The sequence below is a fragment of the Trachurus japonicus genome, chromosome 6 (genome assembly GCF_045865225.1).
Source record: "Trachurus japonicus isolate A0001 chromosome 6, Traja_1.0".
NCBI lineage: Eukaryota > Metazoa > Chordata > Actinopteri > Carangiformes > Carangidae > Trachurus > Trachurus japonicus.
In genome coordinates this window covers 10,618,816-10,638,551 of record NC_140912.1, presented here as the reverse complement: position 1 = coordinate 10,638,551, position 19,736 = coordinate 10,618,816, and the positions used below count along the sequence as shown (strand labels likewise).

Sequence of the window (19,736 nt, the reverse complement as noted above, 5' to 3'; positions counted from 1 at the left end):
TATCAGTTACTCGACATTTCAAGCGACCCCATTTGAATTCCAGGCGACCCCATGTGGGGTCCCGACCCCAAGGTTAAAAACACTGTCCTAGGGGGTCCTAAGCCAATTGATAAGATGACAACAAAATAAAATAAAATTATTGTATTTTGGGCATTATTATAAAATCTAATCTATGATAATATAACATAAACCTTATTTGCCATGCTCATCTTTCTAATTGCCTGCCTGCTACAAATTATCATTCATGACATCATGATTAACTGCTAACTGTTTCAAAACTCAGTGGCTTTGCAAAGGGGGTCCCCGGCTAGAAGTTAATGCTAATCGGGGGGGCCTTGCCATGGAAAAGTTTGGGAACACTTTTCATTATATTGCACCTGACAATCCTTTGTAAATGTAGACTTGGCTTTGTTTTATTTCTAAATATAAACACAGATGTCATCACAAAAATGTAATTTAAAATCTTATCAGTTAGTCTAACAGCTTGATAAACTTGAAGGGCGGATACTGTATGTTGTCTTTGTTAACTCTAATACCCCTTCCTCTAAACAGGCCATGTTAACAATTTAGTTCTGTTATTTGGTTCAGTTAACAACACCTGGCATTCAGTGTGCGTGTGAAAATGTTGTCGCAACACTTCTCCATTCTCTTAAGAAAAAAAAAACATTGCTGCTTTGAGCCACTAACCTGACCTACAATATCAACATGTTTTCACCACATGCCAGCAGACATAATGACTCCAAATATTTGGGTCCAGTTCAGCGGATGGACTTAAATCAAGAGAAGCTTATGAAGTTGACCAGCCAAGGCCTTTGAGATAACACATTACATACGCTGGTAGTTTGTGGCAGCCAGAAGTCTTCTTCAAATCTCCCCTGTCCCTGGGTAGCACGGACCAGGGACTTGGCCAGGAGTGAAGTGGTGAAGAGCGACATAGTCACATAATCTTCTGCAACCTTAATGCCGGTATTAAATTTAGCCCTTTAAATGAAATGAACAAAATTGCCGCTGCTTAACACCGGCCGGTACACTGGAGGGCAGGCGCCAGCAAGCTGCTGTTTGTAACTCCTTCAAGTTTGCTGGCAGAGTCGGTCCTACTTGATTAAGCTGGACGAGGAACATAAGTTAGATTTTGAGGGATGGGGGGAGGGGGGGTGAAACAGTGGCACTGCTATCTGCAATCCTACAGGTTTTAAGGATTTATGGTCTAAGAAGTGAAGTAAGGAAAGATTAAGTAAAACTGGCTCATGAAATCTCACTGATCAGTGGAAGCAGGGAAGTGGAAATGTGCATCAGTGTGTGTGTGTGTGTGTGTGTGCGTGCATTTTGTTAGCGTGTGTAGGCTCAAACAGTTGCAATGCTTCACAGGGTTTGAATGAATCACCACTGTAGTCGTGGGCTCATGAGATGTGGGGATTGATGGACAGTGCTGAGCTGTGAGGGGGGGGGGGCAAATGGAAAAGAAGAGAATTGTAGGAATAAAGTCAGTCAAGAGAAAGAGTGAAAAGCAGAGACTTGGTCATCACTAGAGGTGGAGGAAGATAAAGAGAGAAGGATGCTGATAAATAAATGGGATCAGAAACCTCATAAAATGTTGCGTTGTCTCCCTGGACCTTCATAACAGCAGTCTGGACCAGATCAAAGCTGGAGCCGGTCACCACAATTTTCCTACCTCCACTAAAACACACACACACAAAAAACACAGAAAAGTGCACATATGAGCATCGATGTGGAGCATTATCAGAAGACAGACATGGGTTCTTAAATTGCACCAGGGGTGATTTTTACCAGAGATGGAAACAAATTAGTTTAGCCTGCGAGTGGCCTGTCTGTTGCCTGCTGGTCCAGGCTGTGTGTCTGATCACATGTGCTGTAGAGCTTTCAGTAGCAGAAAAAAAACACAGTAGGTAACCATCTAATGCATCCATTTTCAGGGACCATCAAGACGTTTGTTGCAACATCAAAAGGCCAGCATCTGTATCACCTTCAGCCAATCTGCACACACACTCACAGCCATACTTAGCAACTCTTGCAGGACAGATCACACTTTTAAGAAACTAAAATGTTCTTGGCGTTAATGACCTTTAACAAGGTTTCAGACAGACAGATGTATGCAGTGCAGAGAACAAGACAGGTGGTTTTCAAAGTGCTCAGTTTTCCATGTACGGTACTGTTCCATTTGACTTTGTCTTCAATGTCAACTGAGCAGCTTTTTCTTTGTCTTGCTTTGTTTCTCTACTCCAAAAACAAAAAGCTCAGCACAAGCCATTCAAGGAGACATTCTTTTATTTGTCAACCTTGGTGTTATTCTCCTATTTTTGTCCATTATGATGACTATCACTCATTCTCCTCATCACCTCTGTTTTTACACATCTGGGAACAACAAACTTCTACATGAAGGATGTAGATCAGTGCAAGGACACAAAGTTCACTACAGCTCCCAAAGCAAATGTTTTGTTAAAGTCTTTTCACTGTGTATAATAAATAATGGTGTCATGTGTGATATAAGTCTTACTGATATTTCAAGATAAATGGGTCTTTAAAAAAAGGAATGAATAAAACACAGGCTTGGGAGAATATATTTTTGCACAGCAACGCTGAACACTTTCATTTTGGGACGTTATCATGTTCACTGTTGTAATGTACACTGATGTTAAGCGGTGTTGTTAACACACAGTTCAGCTGAGGTTGCGTTAAAAAGTCTGCTGGGAATCCCAAACTGTTGCAGCAGACTGACCACAACTCAGGCAAAATCCAGTCCAACACGCCTCCAGGTAAAATGAAAGTGCTGAAGCATCACACACACTTTGATTAAAGGTAAAAGACATACAAGCTGCATAATTAAACTGACCAGACAAAGCTTCCTTTGGGGTGATGGTCCAGTATGGTGGGATTCTCGAGGAACTGGAAGGCACTTTGAATGGTTTCTGAGGTATTCTTTCCATACTTCACGGTGACAGGGAGAAGGTCGGAGGGCACCTTATCTGCTTCTCCTGTCCTGCAGGTGATCTCTGCTCCAAATTTCTCCCTGCCAAGACAAGGACATAACTTAGCGCTGGCTGGCTGGAGGAGTGGGGGTCGCACAAGGTCACCGTGCAGTGGAAGTCAACACGGCAGCAGCCTGACAGCTTGTTAAATCCTAGCTTTGCTGCTTTTCTAGCTTGTTATTTTTCCCTTACCTCTGCCTAAAATGTCACTGTGCACTGGTTTTGACAGAACACTTGTGGTCACAACAGTGAAAGCAAATGGTAAAGGGGGGAAAAAATCCTGCTTGTGACACCAAAGTTAAGGTCAATTCGATATTTGCTTCAAAAAAATCAATTTATGGGCTTCAAAGTGAGGCTACTATAGAATTTTTACAGAGTGCAATGTCTGAATAATAATTTGGACTTATCAACTGAAAAGACTCAACTGAAACGGAACAGGTCTTTGCCGTTTGTGACAATTATTGAGAAAAGAAACCCTTACACAGTGCATTCCACGCCTCCGATGGTAACCTGGACATCATCCCTACTGCCAGTCTCCAGGAATCTCCCAGAAATCGTAATGAGGGTGCCCCCAGCTTTAGGACCTCGAGCAGGTGTCACCGCCTCAGGAATCGGGTTCTGGTGAGGTGGGGGTGGGTGGCGACAAGATACACAATGAATACATACACATCTTTCCTCTGCAAGGATTTACAAGCATACACAAGCTCTTAAACATACACACACACACACACACACACACACACACACACACACACACACACACACACACACACACACACACACACACACACACACACACACACACACACACACACACACACACACACACACACACACACACACACACACACACACACACACACACACACACACACACACACACACAGATACAGTGCAATGTCATATAAACACACACTTCCTCTCACCCTCCTTGATCTCCCCCACTCTATCTGAAACACTCTCACATGCACGCACAGTCGCACACACACACCCAGGCACCACATCTGCCTCAATTTGCTGAGCAAACAGTTAGGCGGAGCACTCCCTTGTGGGGAAGCTTTAGTGGAGCCAGAGATATGAAAAGCCAGTTAAATAGCTACGCTGCAGCCTGTTAAAGTATTAGAGAGAAAAGGGGGAACTACTGCACAGCATCTGGTTAAAGGGGTATGCATATACATTCCGGCTTATCTTACAATGCATTACCATTGTAATATGACAGCATCTAAATGCATAATTTGGCAATACATTAGGATGTTGTTAAATGACATGCACTAGGTGTGTTGTGATAAGGGGCTTTATGCAGTTGGAAGCAAAAAAGCATAATAGAAACCATAAAACAACGAAATCAGCTGAAACCTTTTGGGTGTGATTATTTTCTGGGTCAAAGTTGTAGACCTCCATTGTGGAAGCAGTGGTGGTGTGGTTGAGCAGAGTGAGTGTGTGTGTGTGTGTGTGTGTGTGTGTGTGTGTTGTTGGTAAGAGAGAATATTTACCTGGTAGGTGAAGTATATGGAGGATGTTCCTCTCTTCCCCCCCTTCACCTCCACCTCCACTTGGCCCCAGCTTGAGCCTCTGCCAACAGGTCCAATTACACACACCACACTGGACAGCACAACATGAAAGAAAAAGGATTTTTCGGGTTAAAGATGCAAATAATAATTTCCAGTGTTGATTAATCAACTGAATATTTTCAAAAGTGATTGTTAATCTAATCATCTAATCTATTGATATCCAGTTAACTATCAGATTGGAAAAAGAAGTACAGTAAATGCTCTCATTGGTGAAACTGGATCAGGAGAATGCAGGACATTTACCTTGGAAAATGAAATGACAGAAATGCTAAACAGGTTAAGATGAGGTTTAATTAACGCAGTTGACTAAGTAGCTATGAATGTAGCAGAGTATGATTTCTAATGCCAGACTGACTGCCTGTGGAAGCTCAGAGATTGAACCCTCTGGGAATTTTTGCCACATTGCAGTGTCTGTAGTTTACTGGAAACGGCGTGATAAACCAAACATGTCTAAGTCTGCTGCAGTCCTGAGGGGAAAATGTGCTGCTGATGAAAGAGGTCAGCATAAAATGGCAAGTCTCCTGCAGGCTAACAGGTTGGCCACGAGTAGACAATTCAAAATCCAAACTGTAATATGAAGGAATGCCATAATAATGTATACAAATGGAAAAAGTGTAAAAACTTAAAAGAAAGTAAGCATCAACAGGCAAAAGATCAGGCAGCAACAGTCGTCACATGAGCTCCAAAACTGGAAGATTTAAGGGTGAAAAACATTCCATCTGCTCTCATAAATCCTGGTTTATGCCTCATCATGCAGATGGCTGGACAAGAATTCGTCCAAAATGTGGATCAATTCCTGCCAGGTGTCAACAGTTCCCATTAGTGGGCGTGGGGAAACGATGGGGGTGTTGTCTTTTCTTTAGAACATTTGTATGAACACTGCTGTTACTGAAGTGTATTAGACAGACATATACTTTTTTTTCTTCCTTTTTTGGCAACGCTCGACTCATTAAAACACCTTTAGAATGAGGTGGAACAGCGCGTCTGTAGCATGAATATACCACTAAAGAAACCTGTGCTTCGATGAATGCGCATCATATCTCCAATAATCTAGGCTGCTTGGAAGCTTCAAGGATGGTCCATTCTGTCATATGTAGCTGAGTGATTGAAGACAGACAGCATTTAAAGACCGACATTCAGTAGTGTTCCTCAGTGAGTAGAGTAGAAGCAATTCTTCACCACTACCAGAAAGAAATGCTGCACATTTTACCCTAAACTACATTTATCTAACAGCTTCAGTTACATTTCAATTTTCAGACTAAGATTTTCCATTAAAATTATTCATAATGTAGCATTGTTGAAGATTAAACCGACTGGTTACTCAGAAAAAAACAAACAGACAAAAAATGGTGGGTGTGCATTCAGATGTCTGGTTTTTGTTTACAGTTCCACCATTTGAAGGATATAATAGAGTGCGCGTCCAGTGAACCACCATAACACTGTGTTCTTCTGGGTCACAAGATGTATAGTCTCCCTTTGGGGAGGACATTGGTATTGGAAAAAAACCTCCTGGCATATCTCTTTTCATGCAAATGTGTGCCATTCAAAGCTCCCAGTGGGTGTCATATCAAAATTGATAAGTTTGATATATTAGGAAAAGAGAAATTCGGTGCATTGCTGAAGTCAGTGCTTGATCAGCAGATACATGGTGAGTCTACATCTTCCTGGAGCAAGTTTGAGTTGAGTCTGACACAGATAAGACCCACGGTGAGGTTACGCCCACGTGTACAAGTTGTGAGTCAGCTGGAAAAATGCTCATTTTGGCATCATCAAGACCCATGGTGAGTCTGTGTCCATCAGGAAATGAGAGTAACTGTTGCTTATGGCTTCGCAGACCTTGGCACTGATTGCTAGAGTGTGAACACAAGGCAGAAATACTTTCAGTTTTTTGCTCTTAAGTCTCAAATTGCCTCCACTGGTGTAGAAAAAGACAACACAGAAGAAAATGTGAACCTTTGACGCTGCTGTAATATTTATAGATGTGTTTGCCCGCCAGTTTAATGCCTTAATGTGAATTTGAATGTTGCAAATATGGATGATAATCAGTCCACGGAAGAGTTTAAAAAGTACATCTGCAAATGATTCACCAAAAGATGCTAAAAGTAAAACTTTAAAGTGCCCGATTGTGAACAAGTTTCCCCTAGAATGGCTTGAAGGAGTGCTCAGTGGGCAGAGAACATGATATCCTGTGTTGCCTTCCACAGCAGTCAAGTGTGAATGGATAAATGGTGGATGGCCATATGAGGGTTCCTTTGATGAGTGTAAGCTGCAGATGGCCGAAGTGATGACTGACCACAGTAAAGGAAATCTGGCCTGGGATTTCAGATACATGAGAGAGAGAGTGAGAGCTTGGAAGGAAATTAAAGTCTGGCATGAGTGTGGGCACAGAAAAGTGCTGTGATGCTGTGGTGTGTGAAGAGTTGAGAGACACAGCACAAAGATGTGATCTCTTGTCTTTTCTGGAGCCCAAGTTGTGGCGAAAAATTAAAGAGTCCCACCTTAACGATACAGTGGCGAGTGCTAAAGCAGAGATGTATGGGTGGGCAATACGCCAAGGCAAACTTACCCCTGAGAGCCCGCTAATAATATTATGCATTGTTAATCTGCCAGGCTCAGACAAGAGACAGACAGATGAAGACTTCCTCTTTCTTGTTGCTGCCACTCTAGCAGAGACAGGATGGGGTAGGATAGCACTTCCCAACAGGACTTGATCTCCTGTTAGCATCCCAGGGGAGAACATGCTTAATCTTTGCTGCGCCTACATGCATCAGCATGGGTTTTATAGATATAGATGAGTATGTGGTCCATGACACAGCATAATGCTGTTTAAGAGCTACATCTTAATTTTTCTTCGGGTGATGTCTCAGATTTGTTTGGGCTTTGTGAGCCTGGCTTTGTTTAATTCTTACTCTTTTAGCATCAGCGCTCCTTCTGTCTTTCTCTTTCGTGTTCGTATATGGTAACAACTGTTTTCTGGCCAATCAAAGAGTCAACACTACACTTCAAATACCATAGCAAATGATCAGTGATATTATGGTTAGTCGAGGTATCACGACTTTGGGGATTTTGAAGACAAACTTGGATGAAACATGTTTCAAATAAATTTTTTTAAAAAAAAGAAGAAAAAAGGCATAATGCACCTGCACGTCATACAAACCAAGAAATATATGCCTGCCTCTAACTGCTCTACTATAGGGAAATAAATGCATGTTATGTATATTGTTTAATGAGGGCAATGGTATTACATGAAGTATAAAACATGACGCAGGTTAACATGATTGAATGATCAGGATTTGGTGACATACGGACCAGTGCTGTGGTTCCATGAAGAGAAGTGAGGTTTGTATGGAGTTTAAATACAGCCAGCAGGGAAGATGTCCTTCAGAACCGGGGTGGCATCACACAGGGTTAACTTATATTGCTCATCCCTATTCTCCCCGACCGAGCTCCAATAAATGCTTCTGCTTATCTAGGTCTCCTGAAAATTCTTCCATCACAAGTTAACCACCTCGCCAGATTTCCATCACACACCAGGGAGACATTTCCCCTCTAAACTTCTCTGACGGTTATGTTTAAACAGTCTGAGGCCGGAAGAGGGGGAAAAAAAAATTGAGAGAAAATTAGAGAAAAGTCTAAAATATAAATACAGGCTTGTGCTGCAGAGCTTTATGTTTTATTCCTCCCTGCCCCTCTAATCATTTCACCAACCCAAACTGTATGCAATGTAGTAAAAACTAGTTCCACCTTAAACAGCTACAACTGTAAATGCTGCTTACACATTATTACATCAGTGTTAAGACACTGACTTACATCAGTGTTAAGACTCGGTACACATAAATATAAATATTAGTTACAGGGGTTTGTTTTTTACTTTTGATACTTTAAGGATATGTTGATGGTAACACCTCAGTTCTTCTGCTTGAGTAGGATTTTGAATAAAGGAGCTTTATAAGTAATTTTGTGTCGCACTATTGGTATGTTGTCAACTCAAAGAAATGACCTGAACACCCTCCCTCCACTGCTGTCCCCTTGTAAGAGAGTGATTCTGTTTCTGAATTAACCAGAGTCTGGAGACCTTCAGATCAATACGGTGATATAATGAGCTAATTAAAATATACACCCAGGATACCTCGAGGAAAGGCAAAGAACTCCTTACTTGATTATGCATCCAAGGCTTAACGGGATGAAGAGCTGGGATAAAACCAGTCCATACTGTACATAGTTTGGCCAGCAGAATCCAATAAATAGACAGTGTGTGCACCAAGGTGTGTGACTATTACCTCGTGGAGACAGAGTACTTCTCCGGCTGATGATCACACGGTACTCCGGCTACGGTGATGCTTTTAATATCTTCCTTGTGGATGCCAAGGTTGGAGCCGCGGATGGTGATGGAGATGCCTCCCAGTGTGGGTCCAAAACGGGGGATAATCTGAAAGGGAAGACAGAGTGTGTGGGAGTGGGGTGGGTGTTTATAAGAAGAAAGGATTTGCTAATTTTACAGCAAACGCTGATTTGCAAAGCAGATTTGGCTCCAAATGGGACTCCTCTGCTTTTAAAGGTCCTTGAGCTGGAGCTCTACAAAATATATTAAAGTAATTACAGTTCTGTTGGTCTGTCCAACCCAACAGAAATAATAATAATAGAGAGAGTGTAGTACTCCCTTTCAGTGAATGGAAGAGGATGATCTCAAGCTTTACATGGAACAGAGAGATTAAAAATAGAAACTTACAGTCATCTAAAGATAATTGCAGACTCTCCTTAGCAGTCACTGGTGACTATTAGTCAATAATGCTGGCCTGCTGATGTACCCGTCAGCCTGGTCATAACCTCCGTTGCATCGACATCAACACAATTACTGATGGATTTTTGTCAATGACAATGAGGCGCCAACAATTAAGCAAGCAAAAGCAAGAATTGATCCAATCTAATAGGCTGCAGACCAGCTCAACACGCCCTCAAGGAGAAACGGACTTTCAGCTGCTCTGTCAACAAAGAGGAGGAAAGAAATATCGCTAATGAAGTTCTCCAATCCAATCACCACGGTCGACGCTGTTTCCCTGCTAATCACAGGCCTTTAAAGCAGCTGCTGCTTCTGGATCCAGTGTCCACACACACACATGACAACTCTGTAGATACTCACATCCGTGATCTGGGGGTCGGGGCACTCGATGCTGTTGGGATCCAGGACGCCTTGTTGAGAACTGCACAGCTTCTCATATACACACGCCTTCTGCTTGGGGCACCACACACAGCTGTACTTTGGGTCTGCGTTCTTACAGAGACTGCAGTCCTCCCTCCCCATGGAGCAGTTGTACAGAGTGACTATGATACAAAAAAACTCATCAGGTGTCTATTGTGGATTCTACACATGATTTTAATTGGGGTTAATGCATTAATAACAGCTATTTCCCAAATGTTGCCTTCGAAAACCAATCCTATGCCATTGTAACATTGTGAAATGTGTGTTAAATTACATGACCATGAGAATAAAATCTAAATGCAGATGTGAAACAGTCATTCATTAGTAATCAATTTGCTGATCAAAGATAGCTTCCTAAAGTCTAATGGAGGCCACACACACACGTCCTCAGTGTGCACACCAGGCATTGTAAATAAGGTCTCCACATTAAAATGTGAGAGCATACCATTCAGCGTGCTGTCCATCTTCTTGCCTGACTCCTTGTCCTTCACGTAGAAAAGAACATTGGTCTCCGGTGACTTATCGTAGGAAAACTAAGAAATTGGAAGAAAATGAATTATTAATACAGAATCAAGTGATTAATGGCACTTAAGCTCTTCTCGGCAAACAGTGTGGGCTGCTGCTCCCTCATGCCAAAGGGAAAAAAAAGGGAAGAAAAAAAAAATTATACCCAGTCTGGCAGATTTTCAGCTGAAGAAATCAATGTTGGAAAAGAACATAGCTGGGGGCTACGCACTGTTTGAGCTTCCCAATCACAGAATTCACAATGTGGAGATGGAGCTAAAATAACTCCAGTGAGGGAAGTCTGTCCATTAGAGGGAGCTATAGAATATCAAAGTGACTGTGAAAACCAGCTAAAGAGTGATTTGATTTATAAGTCTGGAGCATAAAGTCGGCTCCACTTTGACAGAAAGCATGCATATGGAATAAAAAAAAACAGCATGAAATCAAGTAGTGCTCTGGAGCATATCTCTGTTCTAAATTTCACTTCAATAATCAAGTCCACAAATCAGCCATAGTTCAAGGACCTGTGCTTAGTGGAGGGTAAATTGGCCAGAAATGACAACAAGCTCCGTAAAAGGAACTAAATCAGCAGTTCGGCGTAAAAGCAGACACACAATCAAGTGTCAAGTGCCGAGTAAAGCTGCTAGCGCGCTGCCATACTCACACTGAAGCCACTGAAGGTATAGAAGGGCCCGTCCTCAAAATTGACCTCTTCCTCCACGTTTCTCATGAGCTCAGTGCCGATGGTGAAGCTATGGCCCTGGAGAGCCACACAAAGACACATGGTGTTTTCACTCTTGTAGCTTTATAAAACAGGGTTAAAGTACGTCCTTTTTTCTAACATTAAAGAGCAACATATGTAGATATACATATAAAATATACTGGTTGTACTGATAAACCATGCAATACACATCAGGACATATATTGAAATATGAAAGAGCCACAAAATAAAAGTAATATGAAGTTCTCTTCCTAAAGACATTTTAGAAACTGTCAACACTTTAATTGACTACAAAAGTATGATGAGGTGATGTCTTTAATCAAAATCTGTTTACGTCTGAACTCAAAATGATTTTCTACATAACAACAATAGAGGAATCCAGAAAGGTGTTTGTCTGAAAGTCTCTTTAGTCTGTGTAAGGTGCACTGACAATGGTTCTGCGACCAAAACACAGAACCTTTGTTCTGCAGTTTCTTGTCACATTATTTTCACATTCTGTCGGCTTTTCCACACGTACTGAACTGATTCTTTTTTGCATCTGTAGAGTCTCTTGTTGTCAGGGTGTTAGTAATTATTCTGTGAGACAGGAGAGTCTTTTTTTTTTTTTTTACACTGGTTATCCACCAACCAGTTCTCTGTGGTCCTGATACCAAACTTAAGGAGTGTTTCAAAGAGCTGAAAAGCTTTCCAGACATGCTTTAAATTCTGTGTCTGTGCCGCTTTACCTGGTAGAGATCCAAATTGATCCCCTCAAAGCTGATTCGAGTCTTGTAGCCCACGGGGATCAACACAGGATCTGGATTCTCAAACTGAGGACACTTGGCTCCCTGAGAAGGCAAAATCAAAATCAAAACAAATCAGATCTTCTCACTTTTAATCATTTACGTTTTTAAATATGCCAACCACTTAATGGACACCCTCATCTGCAGCGACAGATAAGTGTATCGCTGCAACATCTGCTGAGTTGTAAATTGATACCATCCACGCTACAACATTTGTCACGCAAGATGGTGGCAGCTGATACCAGGATTTGAGTGTTTTATTAATTTTCAGATGGGGGAATGTGGATCGCTCAGGAGGCGCTTCACGTGTGGTGATGAGATGTGTCTTACTGAACGCCGTTTTTTAAAAAACATCTATCACACACATACTGTACAGTACTATGAGAGGAAAGAGTCTGTGACCTGCCAACCTGCTGCTGCTGATGTGTTTCCCCTTGAGGTGACTGACCTGACGGTGTTTGATGATGTGCTGACCGTCCGCATTCTGGTCCAGGTCGCTGCAGGTGTGGTCGGCTGTGTTCCACTGACAGCCCCACTGACTGGCCACGCATGACATGCAGCTGGAAATACACGGATAAATACAAATACATAAACCACCAAAACCAGCTTGTGCTTTGTTTCTCTCTCTCTCTCTCTCTCTCTCTCTCTCTCTTTCTTTCTCTCTCTCACACACACACAAAAAAAAACCTCGCACAAACGAAAATTTAAAAACATGCAAACTCATCAAAGAGCGTCCGGCACAAAAATCCATGCTGCTGACAACGAAATGGATCTCTGCAACTTCACATAAGCAAAGCTCGTTCATCACACATTCCTCAGCATGAAAGAAATGAAGAAAAAGAAATAAGGAGGGAGAGAAAAAAATGGCGAGATCGACTTTCATTTTTTGATTAATGAAAAGGAAACTGAGGCAATTTCCTCACCATGGTAATAAAAGGAGGAGAGAAAATGCAAGAGGTGCATTCAAAACCGCCATGCATCACAATTTACAAACAGAGCCTTGATCTCTCATCTGCTCATGCACAGTGATACATTTACATCAAGGTTGTCAGTTGATGCTGTGTTCAGTGTCACTGGGTATTTTCAGCGAGTGACAGAGCAGAACTGATAGATTAAGCGTCTGACTCACGGTGTGTTTTCGGATTTTCTCACTGTGGCGGCACAGTTGTAGAACTTGAACTCCCGTGTGGCCAGCTCCACCGTCTCGTTGACGAAGATCCTGATGGCTACGGCCACGAAGTCTGAGGGCACAGCAGAAGGAGGCTTAAAACGTGCTGCGCTGGCATGTGGCGGGGGAATACAGGTTTGTCACCTTTATGGGTGGGAGGTGATGTCTATGGGAATGAATCCACGAGTTATATAGCTCATTATAATGCGTCATTTGTGCATTTTGATGTAAATAATTCAATATGACCTCAAATTTCATTAGAATAATTTGTTTATACAATATTCATCTCTAAATTATGTGTTTTTTAACTTTATTGTGAGATACAAGACAAACAACATAAACAGACATACAACAATGGATACACAAAGTGTGCGCATGGTGCGCGTGTGTGTATGTGTGAAATTCAAGTGCAGTGTAGTGTGGTGATCGTAATAGTGCAGTAATAAAGAAAGAAATGAAAGAATAATGATAGTAACATTGGTCATAATAATAGTAACAGTATAAAGGGCATTAAGGATAACAGTTGTGATAGCATTAGCTAGACAGCAAACATAACGTAACTCATAATAGCGCTAATGACAGTAATAATTCTGAAAGTAAGAAGGAAAGATAGGAATGAAAACAAAGGAAGAAAGAAGGAAGAGGGAGCGGAGGATGGATGCTTAAATGGAATTTTGAAGAGAGAGAGAGAGAAAAAAAATAAAATAAATAAAGATAAATAAATAAATAAAATAAGGAGAGAAAAAAAATGTGTTAATGTAATTCATTAAGTCATTAAGTCCAGTACTCCCTGGAAATCATTTAGCTGAGGCTGAGGCCACTTTGATGCCTGTACATCTTTTCTTGTGAATCAGTAAATACTGTATGCCGTTAGTTGTGACGGAAAAGCTCTTCTGCTGTGTCTCCAAAAAGCTTCATGTTTTATTCTTTGCTGAATAGACAATGGATAAACAGACTCCTCTGTTGGAATAATATTCTAAGTTCATAAAAAAAGTATTGCAAACTGGATTTGGAGACAGGGTACCTGCGCCTGACACGACCAGTGAATTCTTTGTTGATATTGTAATTTTGTGGTGAAAATCTGTAATTACTCAAATTATTAAAAACCTGGGGCTTCTGTGAGCCCCTCAGGGTCTGTAGCTCCAGGACAGATATCTACTTTGTCTTGCTGGTAACGCAAAATCAGTTGTAACAGACATTTCCCTTAAAAGATAATGTGTTAAAACAGGGCAGGTCTACTATAAATGAAATAGGCCTGTGAATAATCTCATTTGTCCAGGTCATAGTTATCTCAATTTCTATTCTATCTATAAAGGAAATACCTTTGTCCTCAGGTGTTTGTGGTATGAGTGAGGGTTGAGGCAGAAAGCAGGCGACCTGACTGGAGTCAGACATGGTGCCTTCACTCTGGAAAGACTCGATGGTGCAGTGCAGACGGTCGGAGGGGCCGATGGCCGGCAGGGAGGGGATGTTGATCTTCACCTTGACAGAGAAATAAAAATGCACAATAGTGTAAACTGCTAGAAACAGGGAGTTTTTCTTTGGAAGCATTACAGTTTGTGAAGAGTTTAGCTGAATGATGGTTAGATAACATTTAAGTGAACTATTATTCTGTTTGGTGTATAATTCAGTGATAATTCATATAATTCAACTGAAGCTAATACAGAAGAACTGTTTCTTTTGCTGGAAAGCGACTGTGAATGAGGAAGGAGGAGAGGAGCGGTTGATGGAAATAAAAGAGTGAGTCAGAAAGGGAGGGACAGAGAGGTAGCCACGGAGCGCAGCAATGAAAAAAACAACTTGAGAGAGAAAGTACATAAGAGAGGCTCTCCATCTTCAGGTTGTGAGCACAATCAACCAGGTCAGTTATAATAAGCCAGCTTGGAGTTTTTTGGATGGATCAATACGGAGTGGGAAGACCCGGTGCTGGGGCCTGTGATTCACAATGGAAACGGTTTATTACTCAGGCGGTGCATGTTTGTGTGGTGTGCACGTAAGTGGGGCTGTGTACTGTAGAGCGAGGGAGACAGACAGAGGCACGCAGAACAAAGGGAGCGAGTGAAGAAGAATGAGGGAGAAGAGAAGCAGCGCTGTACCTTCTCAGACTTTTTGCAGGAAAGGTTCGGGGGATAGAAGGAGACAATCTTGACACACTGCTGCCTGGGGCTCCACAGCCAGCCATTCTTCTCCTCTGCCCGGCGGCACTCAGACCTCCTGGTACACCTTCAGACAAAGGATGAACAACTCCCATCAGCTCCGGCGCCACGTCGCCCCAACACTTTTCACAAGGCCTCAAAAAACAGAGCCCATAGATGCTAACAGATTTCTAAATGTGCTGTTGTGCACAGTAACCCGGCGCCCAGGTGAGTTTAAGCAGGGCCTGTTCAATTTTCAAAGTAAAGTTTTTTTTGTAGATATACAAAATGTCAAACGGCCTCACGGGTTGTGCAGCTGGTTGTGCAGTAAAGTGTCAGTCACTCACAACTTAAAGTCATTATAACCATTATAACCTTATCTATGCAAAGCCAATTAATTGAAAAGTCTTTTTAAGCAAAAAATGCTAAACGTTTCCTTGTTCCAGCTTCTCAATTCTCAGGACTTACTTTGTTAAATGATAGGAAGTTGAGTTTTTTGTTTTGGCTGGTTGGTTGAGGAAAACCAGAAATGTGATCATGTTGTTATGGGGTGTACTGTAGGCTTGTTGTTGTTAAATCATGAAAATAACTGCCAGATTATTCAATGATGAAAACAGATTGATGTGCAATCTAATTTGACACTGAGACACATTCATAATTTCAACATATTGCTTTGAAAACATGGAAAATAAAACAGTTCATTCATACACACAATACATAATCATTACCACAGCTTCAGATGTCATAGTTTTGTTGTCATCGTCTCTTTGGGGAAATGCAAATCTAACCATGCCAGGGGAATAAAATATAATAACCCATGTCCTGTCACATGTCTTCACACTGTGCAAACAAACAAGTCAACTGAATGCAGTAGATTTTGGTGGGAAAAAAATCTAGACTAACATGTTTTCAAGAAGAGACTATAAGGAGAGGATGGCAAACTGAATAAGTACAGCATCAACTAATGATTATTTTTAATGGCTCAGTCTGACAGTTTCTTTCGATTCGTGGATTATTCCTCTTATCTACTAAACAACAGAAAACAGGGAAAAAAAGTGTTGTTTTATCTGACGAACAGGTGCAAAACTAGACATATTCAGACAGAATATCAGAAAAACAGCTCAAATATCACATTTGAGAAGCTGCTACCATCAAATATTTTGCTTGAAAGTTAAATGATCATTGAAATGATTAATTTTCTGTCAGTTTACTAATCAAATGATCAAATAATTGCTAAAAAAAAACAAAAACCTGATGCTAAGCAAAACAGAGGGAATGAACATCCCCTGGGGTGACACAACTGTTCTGCTTTCTCTCTGTTCATGATCACATCTCAGTAAAGTACATGACACGTAACGCTCCCTCTCCCCTCCAGACCCTGATAAATATAGGCTGATGAGAGTAAATTGCACAGACTGCCTTCGCTGCATGAGGCTGACAAACAGCTTTAATTCCTTACGGCTGCACGGACAACAGGAGATGGAATATAAACACCAGGGGGTACTAAAAGTGTCTGCAATAAAACACTGAACAAATACCCCACTGGGTTTTACAGATGGAACTGCAAGCGTGGGTGTTTGTGTTAGTTTGTCATTGTGTGCGTGCATTTGTAAGTGCATGCGTGAGGTGTGCACACGTCGTGGCCCTCACCTGCCCTCCAGGACACACCAGCCACAGTACGGGTCCCTCAGTTCCACGCATGATTGGCAGTCTTTCATTTGGAGGCACGTCTGCACTGGCACCTTGGTAATCTGGAGTATTACAACATGAAATATGATAAAACAGTGCAGCTTAGAGGAGACACACAGCACAGAGTGAGAAGCTCTTTTTAATGAAAATGTTTTTTTAGTTTGTTGCTGGTGTGCAGAATGAGAATAAAACAAAACCTGTCACAGTGCACGGCCCTTCGTGCCTGCTCCCCTGCTCCCCCTGTTTAATCACCATTCCCTCCATCTACAACATGCTAAATGTTGACTGCACCCAGGGGTGCGAGGTAACTTTGGAGCTGCCCCACACTCACAGCTTTCTTAATGTCAGATTAGGGAGGGCCGCGTCGACCCTTTCTTTCTTCTCTCCCTTTCCCACACAAGCGATCAGACATCCACACCCACTTATATGATGATGATCTAGCCTTGTTCCAGGCCTGTGAATCACAGCTCACATCTGCCAGTTGTTCGGTGATTCAAATAGGCTGAATGAAGTGAAATGAAATGGCAATTCCCTATGATTACAAGGCTCCATATGGTACAATCATCTTAAAATAGTTTGCTTATGTAATGTATTTAATGATGTAACATTCTGAAAGGGGCAGCTCTCCATTGTGAGGACTCTTACCTTTGACACCTAAGTACTTCACTGGTAATACTTACTTTTTTCTGCTATATAATTCTGAATGCAGACATTTACCTGTCATGGAGTATTTTTTACATTTTATGGTATCTGCTTTTACTTTACTATATAATCTGAGTAGCTCTTCCTCCTCTGATTATACCCTGTACAATGAATACTTTATTGATGGCGTGAAATTTGTCATACTGTGTGTGGCAAGGACATCCACAAAAATTTGAGTCATCTAGTTCAACTTCAAGACCGATGGAAATGTGAGTGATGAATACTCTTCTTCAGTGTCACTGGAATAGCAGAGAGGAACTGATGAATAAACGTTGGTTTTGGTTTAGTTATCTATCTGAATAGATATCTGATGAAGAGATATACTTTTTTAATCAATGCAGTTGTCTACAAAGGCAGCATACTAGTCATCAGATACAACTCACACTTTTAGGCTCAGAGTCTTTTTCATGCAACAATAGAAATTGTACATTGGCCTCATAGTCCTTCAAAAATGCTGGAGACCTGAACAGAGGGCTGTACCTGAAGGCCTCCTGAGGGGATGCATGTTATGTATGATACGTGTTAGAAGAGGACCCTGACATACACACCTTTTTCTCAGTGGTGATGTACAGGTGGCTGTTACCAAGGTCAAAGAAAATGTTCTTGTTGACCTTCTCCCCCATGGTGTCACTAGGGGTCTGGCTGTACACGTAAGGGTTCGCGGTCAGATGCACCTGGACAGAAAACAAACAGAAACACTATAAGATATGAGGTTATTTCCCTAAACCTCCTCCTGTCACTTAAAGGTACATTGTGTAGGAATTACTCCCATCTATGCTTGTATATCGCAAGCAACTCAGTCGTATTTTTCATGCTGCATTCACGTGAAATTGGGCAGACGGCAGACAGATGCCATAAACAAGCCTCTATGTAAACAAGTGGTCCGTCAGCACAAGGCAAAACAATACACGTAACAATATGTTGTCATGGCGATGTCGTATTGTTTACCTGACCGTTTTACCGGCTTTCTCTCGACTTCTGTGACTAAAATGACATCTGGTTTGTTACCGACGGCCGTGTGTCCGACTACACGTGAATGCAACATCAGTGTAACGCTCCAGTCCTCCTCACTGCGTTACCACCTCGACTTGAGCCGACAGCTCCGGTGTCTCCGGTGAGTTTCCGTGGTTTCCTACCGTCACGCTGCCACTGAACGTAAAAACATAGCGACACGACATGGCAGCCAGCACCGAGCTTACCTGCTCCATGTATATATGAATGACATGAACGGCAAATTCAGAGCTTACCGGAACACTTCACTTTTACTTTTGAACGAAATAATCGATTTTCATGAATAGATAACAGGAGAAGTTACACAATGTCCCTTTAAAGGGATAGTTCAACATTTTGGCAAATTAGCCCATTGCCATAATCCCTATAGTCTTAGGAGTAGGTTTGTTACCTTTAATCGTCAGTGCAAGGTCCAACAAATCCCATGAGCCTCCATAGCGTAGCTCTGAGCAGCTCACAGCTCTGCTCCACCCTTCTAAAAATAGCTTGCACCATAACAAACATACTCCTAAAACTATAGGGATTATGGCAATGGGCCGGTTTGCCAAATTGTCGAACTATCCCTTTAAGAATCTAAAATAAAGAAGAGCAGCAGGTCAGAAGTAAAACTCTACCTTGAAGACCTCTCCCTGGTTGTTCCCCAAGAAGGCGATGGTGTGATCGTTCTCCACAGCGACGGCCACAGAGGTCAGAAGACCCTGCATGGTCAACACTGCGTGTCCCTTTAAGGCAAACTTGGGCTTGCTGGCCAGAGGGGAAGGCAGGAAGTCTGCACCACACTTGTAGTTTTCCAATGTATCCTTCTGCAAAGAGAAATTGGGAACAAAACTTTAATTGAATAAAACATTAATTGTGCATTGTGTGTCCTTTAATTCAGAGCAATAAGAGCGGGAATACGTGAGAGTCAAACTCATTAGTAATGTTACAGGTGCTCTGCTAAATGAGCTGTATAATAAATAAAGCTTACTTAGCATATTGAAAATAAATGCTTTTTCACTTGGTCATTTCTTTTAATTGCTTTAAAAATAAAATATATTTATGAAGCAGTTTGGTTTTAGGATGGTTTTAAAGGGCACAAGGTGCATTAGCAAAGAATAACAGAACTACATCAGCTTATGGGTCTTGTATTTGCACTGTTATCTATAGTAGATCTTTGAAAAATATATAAATATTTTGGCTTAAGCTTCCATCACAGGGATAAATACTTTTGCAACAGAGCCCGATTTGGCTCATGATCCTCTATTTTCCTACGACTACGATATAGTG

At 41.7% G+C, this 19,736-nt stretch overlaps 1 protein-coding gene across 1 annotated transcript in view; it reads right to left on the bottom strand.

The window, feature by feature from the left end:
- Nucleotides 1-19,736, bottom strand: part of plxnb2b (plexin b2b) — a 137,483-nt gene that overhangs the window by 35,059 nt on the left and 82,688 nt on the right. The window contains exons 4-19 of the mRNA XM_085778699.1: nucleotides 19,085-19,273; nucleotides 18,008-18,133; nucleotides 16,719-16,819; nucleotides 15,030-15,156; nucleotides 14,256-14,415; nucleotides 12,895-13,006; nucleotides 12,214-12,325; nucleotides 11,709-11,810; nucleotides 10,927-11,022; nucleotides 10,204-10,291; nucleotides 9,699-9,880; nucleotides 8,839-8,987; nucleotides 4,481-4,589; nucleotides 3,469-3,605; nucleotides 2,852-3,028; nucleotides 1,584-1,677 (exon numbers count right to left, since the gene is read on the bottom strand). Of these exons, the coding sequence (XP_085634825.1) occupies nucleotides 1,584-1,677; nucleotides 2,852-3,028; nucleotides 3,469-3,605; nucleotides 4,481-4,589; nucleotides 8,839-8,987; nucleotides 9,699-9,880; nucleotides 10,204-10,291; nucleotides 10,927-11,022; nucleotides 11,709-11,810; nucleotides 12,214-12,325; nucleotides 12,895-13,006; nucleotides 14,256-14,415; nucleotides 15,030-15,156; nucleotides 16,719-16,819; nucleotides 18,008-18,133; nucleotides 19,085-19,273 (2,061 nt within the window). The remainder of the gene's footprint in view (nucleotides 1-1,583; nucleotides 1,678-2,851; nucleotides 3,029-3,468; nucleotides 3,606-4,480; nucleotides 4,590-8,838; nucleotides 8,988-9,698; nucleotides 9,881-10,203; nucleotides 10,292-10,926; nucleotides 11,023-11,708; nucleotides 11,811-12,213; nucleotides 12,326-12,894; nucleotides 13,007-14,255; nucleotides 14,416-15,029; nucleotides 15,157-16,718; nucleotides 16,820-18,007; nucleotides 18,134-19,084; nucleotides 19,274-19,736) is intronic.